Source organism: Lissotriton helveticus, chromosome 1_1, assembly GCF_964261635.1.
Source record: "Lissotriton helveticus chromosome 1_1, aLisHel1.1, whole genome shotgun sequence".
Taxonomy (NCBI): Eukaryota; Metazoa; Chordata; class Amphibia; order Caudata; family Salamandridae; genus Lissotriton; species Lissotriton helveticus.
Window position 1 is genome coordinate 526,172,027 of NC_136057.1, and position 12,608 is coordinate 526,184,634.

General features: G+C 43.0%; 1 protein-coding gene across 1 annotated transcript in view; it reads right to left on the reverse strand.

Moving 5' to 3' along the window:
• VWF (von Willebrand factor) overlaps positions 1-12,608 on the reverse strand; it is a 1,169,185-nt gene that overhangs the window by 429,868 nt on the left and 726,709 nt on the right. The window contains exons 36-37 of the mRNA XM_078673989.1: positions 10,817-11,009; positions 6,895-7,239 (exon numbers count right to left, since the gene is read on the reverse strand). Coding sequence (XP_078530115.1) covers positions 6,895-7,239; positions 10,817-11,009 — 538 coding nt within the window. The remainder of the gene's footprint in view (positions 1-6,894; positions 7,240-10,816; positions 11,010-12,608) is intronic.

Here is a 12,608-nt window from a genome sequence, read left to right on the forward strand (position 1 = left end):
CCAAATGAGAAGCATAAATTGAGGTGCCTCTCGGGGTGGCTAAAAGAAATCTTAGGAAAGTGTTTTCTGCTACCTGGAGGGCACTAGTATCTGTGTGTCCCCAGATGCCCGCTCCATACAAGGCAATAGGCTGGCACTTGGCACTGTAGATTTTCAGTAACTCAGGTGGTGCCCTCCTCCCCAGTCTCTGAGAAAAGCTCATCAGAGTCGCTATGGATCTTCTGAACAGATGGCATCTTGCCTCTACTGCTGGCCTCCACGACAGCCTTTTGTCTATCATGATTCCAAGGTATGGGTACTGGGCAGTTACCTCGAGTTTTTGGTTATCGAGATAGATGTCTTTTACTCATTTTTTCTTAGCGCCTGTTATCATGACGAACGTTTTTTTAACGTTCACTTGTAAGTCCAGACCGCTCATAAAAGCCGTGTATCTATTCAGAGAATTCTGTAGTTCTCGCGGAGTGCGCGCGAGAATGACGGCATCGTCTGAGTAGAGCAGGGCGGGAATCAGGCGCTGTTTTACTCGTGGGAGATCCTGGGCCCCCCTCAACATCTCCGGCTCCAAACCGTTGGTGTACAATGAGAAGAGAAAGGGGGCCAGGACGCACCCCTGCCTGACTCCACGCTCTCCTCCAAAAGATGCCGTCAGCTCTCCATTCAGGCCAAAGCGCACTCTTGCCGAAGCTCTAGAGTAAAGTTCCCTCAAAAAGTCTAAAAGGGGGGAATCCACTCCCATTTGCCTTAAGACCGTCCATAGCTTTGCGTGCGAGACGCAATCAAAAGCTGCGGACAGGTCTACATAGACCATATAAACCATGTCCTTCTTTGCCTGTATATATTTACCCAAAATCAGACTGAGATTAAGGGCCTGCTCTACCGTTCCGAGCCCCTCTCGAAAACTGAACTGGAGATCAGAAATAATGCCTCCCTCCTCTGCCCATTGCTGAAGTCGCTCAAGTATTACTCTCCCGACAACCTTGCCCAGAGAGTCCAGCAATGAGATGGGGCGGTAGCATTTCACATCCTGGCGGTCCCCTTTTTTAAAAATGGGGACCATGATGGACTTGGTCCAGGAATTTAGCAGTCCCACATTTACAGCTGCTGTACACACTCTAGTAAGAATAGGGGCCCAGAGATCCAAGTTGTGTTTAAAGAGGTCCACTGGGACCCCATCTGGGCCTGGAGCTTTCCCATTCCTACTTGTTTCTAGAGCCACCAATAAGTCGGGAATGTCAAAATGCAGCGGGATTGGATATTCTACTGTTGGAAGTATGTTAACTGGCCCGGCTACAGTTGAATTGTTTTTAAAGATTTTGGTGAAGTGGGCCACCCATGTTTCTTCGTCTATAGCCACTTCAATCTTTGGGCTATTATTATCAGTGAGATAGGGAGATCTAACGATTCGCCAAAAGGCCTCACTGTTTTTAGAGACAGCGCTCATATGCAGGTCTTCCCAGAGTTTCTGTTTCAGTTCTTGAATTCTTAACTTACGTTCCCTTCCATATTGACACCTAAGGAGTTGGATCTGCCCCGCGTCTCTGGGTTTATTATGTAGAGCTAGTTTTAGTTTGGGGAGGGCTACGGTGCAGCTATGGTTGAACCATCCTTTTTTGGTTGGGTTCTTGAGTGTCGGTTTTGCAGTGAGAAGTCCCTTGATTTTCTCTAATATTTGTCTGAAGTTGTTTAGGACTTCTTCGTGATTTACCGATAGATCCAGGCATTTAATTATATTGGGATATGCCACGTCAACCAGTTTTTTTGTGATTTTGTTTGCATTCATTTTTCCCCATTTTAATGTATAGCCATTGTGTTTGCCTAGGTCTAGATTATTCTGGGCAAGTGTTTTTGCTATTGCTGTATTTTGGGGCTTGTAATCAGTTAGGTGGAGGTCCATCTTCAGAGCGAAATGGTCACTAAGTGAGTTGGCGATGACCTGAAAGGCTCTAGCTATATGTTGCAATCCAGGTGACAGGAAGATGTAATCAACTGTCGTTTGGTGTCCCCTGCCCACATAAGTCGAATGGAGGGAATTTTGATCTGAGCTTGTACTGTTGGCTATTACAAGATCCAAGTCAGAGAGCAAGTTGTTCATAGCGTTCCCCACCTTTGTGTGAGCAAAGTGCACTAATGGAACATCAAATTCATCCACTTTAAAAAAGTTAGGGACTATCGAGGTGTGAGGAAGTATAACGCGAGTGCTCCCGCATTTAAGTGATTAAGGAAACATTGAGTGTTTCATTCGGAACTATATTCTCCCGATTAATATGCAGGATTGAGTCGAGTATTTTATTCTGTGAAGAAATTTGCCCATTTAGGCCTCACATCCAACGGCTGGTGGTTAGTGATATATTTTGTGCAACTGGTCCTGAGGTTGGTCCTATGGAATTAATTAACCGAAGAAGGACCGAAACGTTGACGCCTGACGCCGCTTTGCTTATACTAATATCATTCATGTCAAAAAAGAATGTATGACTTTGAAAAGTTCTTTTGTACATGGTATTTTGGTTTATCCGTGTAAAGAGCATAAGGTGTTATATGCTACCAAAATCATTCAATTGTAGTAGTATCATGTTGCCATGCCTGAATTTTGATAACATTTTCCAACAAAAAACTTTTGAGAAATAATTTTAAAAAAACTGTGAGTGGGGCACACAGTTTTCCTCCCGGGGCAATTTGGCCCCCCCTGCTGGGGCCTGCCACATTATTTTAGGGGCGGGGATACATGGCCTCCTTCCCCAGGCTGTGTTACAGACCCAGGGACCTCAATCCCAGGGGTCCTGCTTATTGTAAATGGGAAGTTGGGCATGCAACCTCCCTCCTCAGGCCAATTTCTGGCCATAGACACCCCATATCACAGAACCCGGCCATATTTATAAGGGGGAGGAGGGGCATGCAGCCCCCCGGCCAATATTGCCCTGTGTTCCCCATTTCCCGGGGCATATATAATTAATATTTGGAGAGGGGGCCACGTGGCCTCCCTCTCCGGGCAAATATTAGCCTTAGAGGCCCCATTTCCTGGGGCCTGACAACATTTCCAATGGGGAAGGGGGCACGCAGCCATTTTCGTTTTTCACTGTTGAAGGCTACCTGTTCTCCATAGGGTAGAATTGGCAGTTAGATTATTACATTCTTATAATCCTAACTGACTCTGGGAATATGGTAGAAATTCAAATTTAGTATGCCTGAACACAGAATAATAGAATACATATTTTAGTAAAGTTGGTTTTAATATTCTGTGTTTGAAAATACCACTTTTAGAAAGTAGATATTTTCTATCCTAACTGTCCAGGCCTGCCTCTGCTAGGTTGTGTATTCCTTGTCTAGGTTTGTGCGTGACAGGGCTAGGGGATTCCAGGAGACAGGCTGGGGCAGCCCAGTGGTGAATAGAGAGATCTGCATCTAGTTGGGAGGGAGGAGTTGCACCTGGGACCTGAATAGGGCTGGGCCTTCCCTCTACAATCCTGGCTCCACCTTCTGTGACTTGTCTGATGTCTCTGTCCTGCACTGTGAAAGGAGAGGAGGAATCATGTCAACAAAGTGTTCCAGAGCTGTATCCTCCTTCCCCTGTGGAGGCTCCACCTCCTGTGGGGTGGCTGATGTCTCTGCCCTGCACAGTCAAAGCAAAAAGAGAGTCATGTAAACAGAGTGCTCAGGAACTGGTTTGGACTAGGCAGAGGCCTCTCTGCCTTCAGAGAACAAATGATTTTGGGGTATAAATATTGGGACGATGATCCAAAGAAATGAGATCAATCCTGGAACAAGAAACCTTTTGCCAAGGAGAAGAACCAAGGAAGCTGCAGGAGTTTGACTGCCCCTTTGTCAGTGTGATGTTTGCTGGGTTGGCCTGCAGTGGTTGCTTCATTGCCAAAGAAAGGAGAAGGAACTTTTTAAGGACTTTCATCAGCTTCAGAATATTCTCCAAGGGCTTGAACTGTGCTTGCCTCCTGCTGAAGTCTTAGGGGACGAAAGACTTCATCTCCAGCTCCCCTCTGAATTTCCTTGCTGGGAATTTTCAACTCCAGACATTTGCGTGTCGCCGGGAGCTGGAAGCTCGACACATCGAGAGAAAGCGTGTCGCCGCCGTAGCTGAAATCGCCGCATCGCTGGAGAAGCGAGCCTTTGCCGCATCTCCCTGGAAGCGTGTGTTCATCGAAGCTGCCTGCTGTCGCATCACCGGAGAAGCGTGACCCCATTGAGAGAGTCGCCATCGCATCACCGGAGAAGTGTGTTGCAGGGCCTGTCGCGGCTCCAAAGTACAGAGTCGTCGCAAGGCTGCCAGGGCTTCTACGCATCGTCATCACATCCCCTCATCAAGGGCGCCATCTTCTCGCATCGCAACCGGATCATCGCATCAAGGTGCCATCTTGCGCACCGCAACGGGCTCGCAGGCCGAGAATCTACGCATCACCTACGCACCAGTAAGGATAACGACGCATCCCCTACTCTGCACAAGCATTGTGGCACGACGCATCATCTCCCCCGGATGATGGAACTGACGCATCTCCCCTTTTGTGAGCCTTTTGTTTACTTTGCGTTACGCATCCAGGTACTTTGTTGAGAACTTTGTCGCATCTATCATCAACTTGAACTAAGTAACTTTGATTATCTTTAAAACAATCTTAAGTGTAGTATTGCAGATTTTTGTCGTTTGTGGTCTTGTGTTTAAGTCTATATAAGGAATACTTATTTTTATAAAACCTGTGTTGTGTCCATCTTTAGTGTTTTCACTGTATTACTGTGTATATTAACAAATGCTTAACACACTGCCTCTGATATAAGCCTGGCTGCTCGTGCAAAGCTGCCAAGGGGGTGAGCAGGGGTTATTAAGGAGTGTAATCCCCTTATCCTGACTTAGATGGACAAAGGTGAATACCATTGCTAACTAGAATCCCCCAGATCTAACATTATCTAACCTACTCAAGGTCATTTTCCATGAAAATAATATCTCTTCCTAATTATCAGTAGAGTCACTGAGTGCTACAAGTACAGGTCTGTAGGCACAGATCATACCAATATCCAGGTAGCTTATTTATTTGCTGCCTTACTTGCATTGTAGTATGGAGATAGTGGGAAAGCTGATGTGAACTGTTACATCTGTAAGCTTCTACTTAATACTCCATGTGTTGTGTCGCTGATGAACAGACTGCTGTCTAGTTTCAGGCTAACAGAGAGGAAAGCTATTATTTTCGTTTTTCTTTGTACGAAACCCAGTAGAAAATTGCACAGATCCTAAATCAACAAATAAACAAAAAGGTATTTGAAAAAATGAAGATTGTCTGACAGCCACACCTGGTGTAACAGGTAATATGTATAGGTAGGTTGTTAAGGAATATTGGGCTGGCACATTTCAGGCTTCTATTAGTCCACTTGAACTGCTGTTTATAAAGCTTGCTCTTGCATGAGAATTCTGTTTTATATCATAACTCTAGATAGTGCTATTTCTGAATGTTAGAATGCCTAAAGGAGGGTAATGCTTTGAAAGAAACCGAGAAACGGGAGTTGCCTGGATATATTGGCACATGTCCACTAGGAGTTGTATTTTTGAACTGAGGGTGGTTTGAGAGAGATGGTTGGCATTCTTCTTTGGATGTTGCAATTTGGAAACTCTGACTGGAACAGTAAATGAGAGGCGTGGTGTGCAGTGTTTCCTCATGCTGCTACATTGTTTTCTTCCATTTAAGTGCTCCAACAGCCACTCACGATAACCCGAGGGGTGTTTAAAGGGATTCCTCTGCTTGCTTCATTACGCTGCCAAAAGGAACTCTGTTACACTGAAGCATACATCACTGTATTTCAAACCTTCTCAACTAACCTATTGATCTATAACAAACATTACTGGCTTGATGCATGACCTCAGTCATGTAGCTTCTACAAAACAGAATATAACCTGAAAGTTGGAATGTGTTTCAGATCAGTTTGCACTAACTCGGGCCATATTAACAAGAAAGGGCGATACATTATCGACGCTTTTATCGGCAGGTAACTGCCGCTAAACCGGCGATAATGGGCTTGATAATATGCCCTTGTGAATTCCCATAGAAGCCCAGTTTAACACCAGATTGGAATTCACAAGGGCATATTATCAAGCCCATTATCGCCGCTTTAGCGGCAGTTTCCTGCTGATAAAAGCGGCGATAATGTATTGCCCTTTCTTGATAATATGGCCCTCAGTTTTCCTGAGATTCAACATGAAAATGCAGAAGCCTTTGTACTTATTTTTCAAATGCAAAGAGAGACAACTTGAGAGTACCATGTGGTGCATGAGAATCTGCTTACATGATGCTGGCGTCTGCACATGCTGCTTTGGTTTAGATTAGGCAAGTATATAGTGCATTACATACGAACCCTGATGAAGGCTTCAATACATGTAATACGACTAACAGCCACCCCACCACATTTCACCTGTTTAGCAATTATTGCCTTCACCATTTTCAATGGGAATCAACAGAAATGGGCAGGGGTTCGACGCTTGTCATGTGACACACACGCCTCATGTGGAGAATCTATTGTGAGTTGTGAACTTTTTTCAAGCAGGATTCACTATAGGACAGAGCATGGTGTTGGTTGTTGGTTCTATTTGCTCGGACAGATGAACTCCACAAAGCATCACCCAAACACAGCTTTGGCAGGCCTCTCAATAGGATGTCTCGAGGGATGGTGTCACCATTATTTTCACAGAACTTTCTGAAGAACATGACATGATCAAAAATTACTTTTTCGAAAATTGAACATGTGCGCTAGTGCACTATATATGCTGATTTTCCTAAGAAACTATTATTACTATATAATAATATGTATTGTTATTTGCATTATTAATATTAATATTACCATTTATATTTAATTCATGAAACCCATTCTATGTACATATTCTATTCAACAATATGAAAGACTTACCACAGAACTGCGGTGTTCGCCAATCAACGCAAATTCCATTTATTCTGCAAATGTGGCTGTAGGCAGCTACGATTTCACACACATCCTGCCCGTGACAGCTGGTTTCCTCACAAAGTGCAAAGTAGGTACTTGGTGGAATTATTTTGTGACAGTCCTCAAAAATTGGTGAAAGAAGTATTTTGCAACTACTACTGATGGGTTTAGTGCATCCATCATCTTGCACGGTTTCACACTTTCTGCCCATGGGGTCTTCCTTTGTCCATGCTGCGATGAATCTGCTGCTGTCTTTTGTAACTGAACCATCATTTAGCATGAAGTCATTGGAGGACACTTGATCACATACTCCTGGAAAGGTAAGAAATGGAAAGAAAACAAGTATAACAGCTATTACAGTCATCTTAATTCAAGAGATGTACATTACTTGTATTTTAGGGCACATGTAGTCATTACACAATCTGTGTCCCTCAAACAATTTAGTATAATCTACATTTGCATATCATACACGATTGAAGTAACTATTCTCTAATAAAGAAGTAGAAATGACTTTGAAATAAAAGCTCACAGCAAAAAAAGATATGTCCTTATGTGTTTACATACCAAGGGCCAGATTACAAGCTGTGTGCAAATGTTTGCACACAGCAGTAGTAGGACATACTTTCTCGTTGATGACCCTTTCTTAAAAATCACGTGACTATTCATCACTTCTAAACAGCTATACCTGCCTGTGGACTTCATGATGAAACCTGGGAGCCTCTCAAGATAATGCTGCCTAAATTCGTTTTACTCTTCCCTTGTTCTGCTGCTCGTGAGGAAACAGGTGGGACTTGGCTAGCGAATGGGACCTTTCCCGAGGGTGACATGCTGTGTACATGCCATCTGGTGTAATATCAGTTCTGAAACTTATGTCACATTCCTTCCAAACCAAAATAGACCCCTGGACATTTGGACTGCTTTGTGAATGTTCTACTGTTTATATATAAGTATAATTAGTGCTTGAATGAAACTTCCCATATCGAGCACGGCCACCAATATGGACTGTGTGTGCCAGACCTTCCATGAGCGGCTTAGAGCATTGAAGATGGGTGGCTTGTCTTGCGGACCAGCGGTAAACTTTATAAGTGCATGATGGGCCTCCAAAGTTATGTATGAGTGTAAAATTAGGTAATGTCACACTTAGGGGATGTATGATGTTCATGGCCTGGTTACTGTGAGTTTATGGGCCTCTTGGTCTGTTCCATGAATGGATGGGTAGTGGTAACCTATTCCGCTAGATGCTTAGGCAGTGTGTAGACAAAAATATTTTCCAGTGCTCTCTACCAGGACTATGTCCTTCAGCATATATCCTGTGCCGAGCCGTTAGAGCGACGGGGAACACCCCCTATAACATGAGAAGACCTGCACAGTACTTGTAAGTAGTAATTCATTACTGAAACCGCTGGAGCAGCAGTATTGGGGAGCGCTTCGCCAGTCTCCCCTTTGCTAGAAAGGCCCAGTACGTAGTGGCAGTCATATGGCTAAGGTGATCAGTTATGGTGCAAAATGTGTGGCTTGGAGGGTACACACAACCCTACCAGTACCTAGGCTTCAATCACACTCCTGCTTAGTGGAGAACTGAAATCCTGGAACTCTTATTACACATTAACATTCTGCTCTAGCCAGTTAGTACCCTTCTTGCTTGGCAGTATTCCCACAAGTCCAGTTGTGAAGGTCTTGTGGAGGAAAGGGTCAATGGACCTTACAGTGATAGTTGCACCTTTCCAACTCTGGGCTCTCAGACAATCAGGGCAGTACAAAGAAAGTCAAACTGCTTAAAATCAAAGAGCTCTGAACTGCCTCATATGCTGGGTGGATTACAAGCACTGATTTGACTAGACCTCACAGCTGATACACTTTCCACCCCTCTCCAGCTGTGTGCTCCTGTACCAAACTCCATTTTACATCTAGTTAATTGTCCAGATAATAACATAGTAAATAGTTGATAATAATACTTAGTTTGGTTGTGAATATAAACTAGCTTGAATCAAATTATATTATGTCGGTTTAGTGTACTACACATGCCGCTGCACCTCACTGTCATGGGAAACCTTACACTTCTCCTTAGATATCCAAGAAAGGTGAGTTTTTCACTGAACAAAAGAAGGACTATTGCCCAACTATCTCAATCCTATTGTGAGCTCAGGACCTAATTAGAAATGCCCAAAGGAGAGGGGATTCCAGTTAACAGGTGACCTTTTAGGAGGGTCTATCTGGCAAGTCAAAATGACACAATAGATGTTCGCACAAGATAGAATATTGTCGTTTTTCAGCAGAGTAATGGAGGGAAATGGAGTAGACTACATTTACGAAACTGATGCTCATGATTTACATTTACGAGAAAGGAGGTGAGTCCGTCAACCTTACATTTTACTTATTGGTATAGTAAAGCCTGCGTACGTGAATGCGAACAACAAGGATACCTGAACACTAGAATCTTGAAGAAACTGGCATCCATTGTGGGGTGCATGGCGTTCCTATGTTCTATAATAGGATCAGATCCCCTAAAAATGGGCTTTTAAATGTGTGACATTTTCTACCTGCTATGTGTGTACACTGCCAGACCTTCATAGTTCAGTAAGTGATGTGATTATTGCATTAATCTACCTTTAATCAAGCATGTTTCTTCCTGTTAGAGAAAACAGTTACTCTGTGAAATCAGTTGTTTCATTTGTTCTATTTCTGACTATGTTGCTAAAAACGTTAATTTTTAGCGACGCAGCAGACAGCTATTTTTCAAATATTTCTGCACCTCCGTTGAGCGCTGTTACTCACTAGCTCTGTTTCTGTTGCCATCTCTTCACAGAACCATTTTTCCTGTTGTGAACAATGACTGAAACTGCTCAAGAAGGAAGTTGTCTGTGTGTTCCTTTGACTACAAACCTGTTGAAGAGTCTGAGTGACTTTGTGCACAGCAAAAGACCCTGAAAGTTGTGTCTTCTTTTAAATATGTAATCAAACGGTTTACATATTGATGTAATTTGAAATGCTCTTGATACACAGAAGGTTCAGATGGTCATATTTGTACTTAAGCACAGAAGAGGCACAATAAATTGTCTACACACCACTCAAGGTATCAGCAGAAACCCAAGTGAATCTAATGAGAAAGTGTAAAGAGGTGCACGGAGAAAGACACAATCGTGCTTCAGTTCGTCAGGTTTTAGGGTCTTAATTAAAGGGAAGAAATAAAGGGAAGATGCTCAGTCCTTCTTGGAGAAAGGAAATATGAAAAGGAATAAAAAATGGCTGTCTGCTCAGGTAGACGGATTTTTTTGAAGTAGATGATTTCTCCATCACGCAGCTAACCGGATTTGCAGAGGTTGGGGAGGGAAAGGGCAGAAGCTACACATACCAATACTTCGAACAGAGCAAACTACCTCAGAGGAAGCCACTGTGAACAACCATGGCCAGATTCAAGCTCAAACACTAGTGTATTGCTCTCAACGGCTCCCAAACTGTGCCAGCGCTCTACACCAAAGCATCGGACCAACGCCACTGGTAGCATTCACCATGCAATGATTTGTTGCTCGAGTATGTAGACAAAATGTTGCATATTTTGCACACTGTTCCTCCTTCCTCAACCTTATAAAACTAACAACCACAATCAGAGCACATCAGAACATCATGCATCACACCCAATAACTCCCACATGGGAGATAATACAACCAATCACTCATCAAACAAAATATACATGTCCTCCTGTAATTATTCAAGAAAAATCAACATGGGTTTTAGGCTTATTGGTTTATGGTGTAGTAGCAAGAGGATTCAGAAAAACATACGATGCTTACTTTTTTTTCTTCGTGATAATACTACATAAAGAGAAAAAAGAGAAGGAACACTAACAGCATTACTGAATAAGTAAAAAAAAAGTGGACATCTGACTTACCACAAAGGCCATATGCTTTTGATGCAAAAAACCTTGGATCGAGCTGGAGCGTAAACTCGTTGTTTCTTGGAGTGAAGGTAAGACCAAAGCCCAAGTTTGCGACTCTGACCTCGTGCATTATGGCGCCATAAATGGTAAACTCGAAATCGCTCTCTTTGTGATGGGGAAGTTCTTTTCCTTTGTTCACTTCAATCTATTTTCGTGACAGAAAATATGACAGGCATCATACATTTACCTCATAGTAATCACACCAAAAAATTAAAAAAACAATCTTCGACCAGTACAAAGACAACGTCATCAAAGGACATGTGAGGGAGGGAATACATTAATGAATTAGCAAGTGTTCAAGAGAATGAGAATGAGGACTACTATCACGTATCTTTATGGTAAATAAAGAGCAAGAAATGAACAAGAGTTTAAATTACCAAAATCAATACACACAAACATATTACATGTTTTGCTGGTTGGATTGTATATAATACATTGGTATAAAGTCCCATATAATGGATGAAGCACATACGATGAAAGTACTATTTTCAGCCAATAAAGATCTGCATATTACGAAACTTAGAATGCAAAGGCATCAAATCCATAATTATGGGGTCAATACAGCAACCAAAGAACAGCATATATCCTCTCACCCTTTCCAGGGGAGGCTCCTCCGTTATGGCGGTGGAGCATCACCCCCTGCTGCAAGCCAGCAGAGGCAAAGGACAAAAATAAAATGATAAAACATTGTTATTATCATTTTATTTTTCATCCTGCAGGCTGCGACTGCGAGCCGATAGAGGGGCGTGACCACCCACACTAACGCTGCAGCACCAGGGATGAGGGGAGAGTGGTGGACACTGGCAAGTGCACGGCGGTTTATGCGCACTTAGCATTTCTCCACCCGAGCTATGTTGTAAAGTGGGTGGAGAAACCAATACAGGCTCCCAGTCTATGTCTGAGGCACACAGACCAATCCCAGCACTGCTCATGTGCTGGAAATAGTACTGGGATTGGGAGCTGGGATCCTGCGCAGTGTGCAGCAGTTCCTGGACAGGAAGCGAGCATCGGGAGCAAGGCAGCAGACGTTGGAGCAGGTAAGCGCAATTATCTTTATTTATAATTCAGTTTTTTTAGTTTGTGTTCCTCCTCCCCCTGCCACACCACTTCACAATATGAGTGGCCACTACTGACCCTTACCGTTGTTTGATCAACATTTTATCCATTAAATTTAAACAGAACTTAAATTCTGATCACTGCCCATTATGACATGCTCTTTGAAGAAAATAACTTTTCCAAGTTAACCGCTCCAAAATAAACATGCAATACAAAAAATACATAACTTGTAACATGTAAAAAAAAATCCTAAATTGCCATCTTGGGGTTCTGGTGACATTTACATACCACTTGGCTTTCAGCTTGAGGGTTTATTATGACGCTAGAATCCTTACATGTTGACATCACAATGCATAAATTAGTGAAATGCCTACATCCGACTGACTGGATACATAAGTGGTAAAGGTGCCGCGAGATAGCATTGTGAAGGTAGACTCCCTTGGCGGCAATATTGGACCATATTACCATTGAGGTAACATGGCATCCTCTCTATATTTATGTGCTTTGGTGCACAAAATACAATGTTATAAAAACCCATAATATACATGGAACCAGGACTTATGCTTAATAGTTCAAAGTTCCCTTGAAATAAGGTTTCATCACTATAATTAAAGTCTTGGTGCCATGCTGCAGTGCTTCATCATTGTCTAGGCTATTAGGACTATGCAGCATGGAAGACCTATTAATG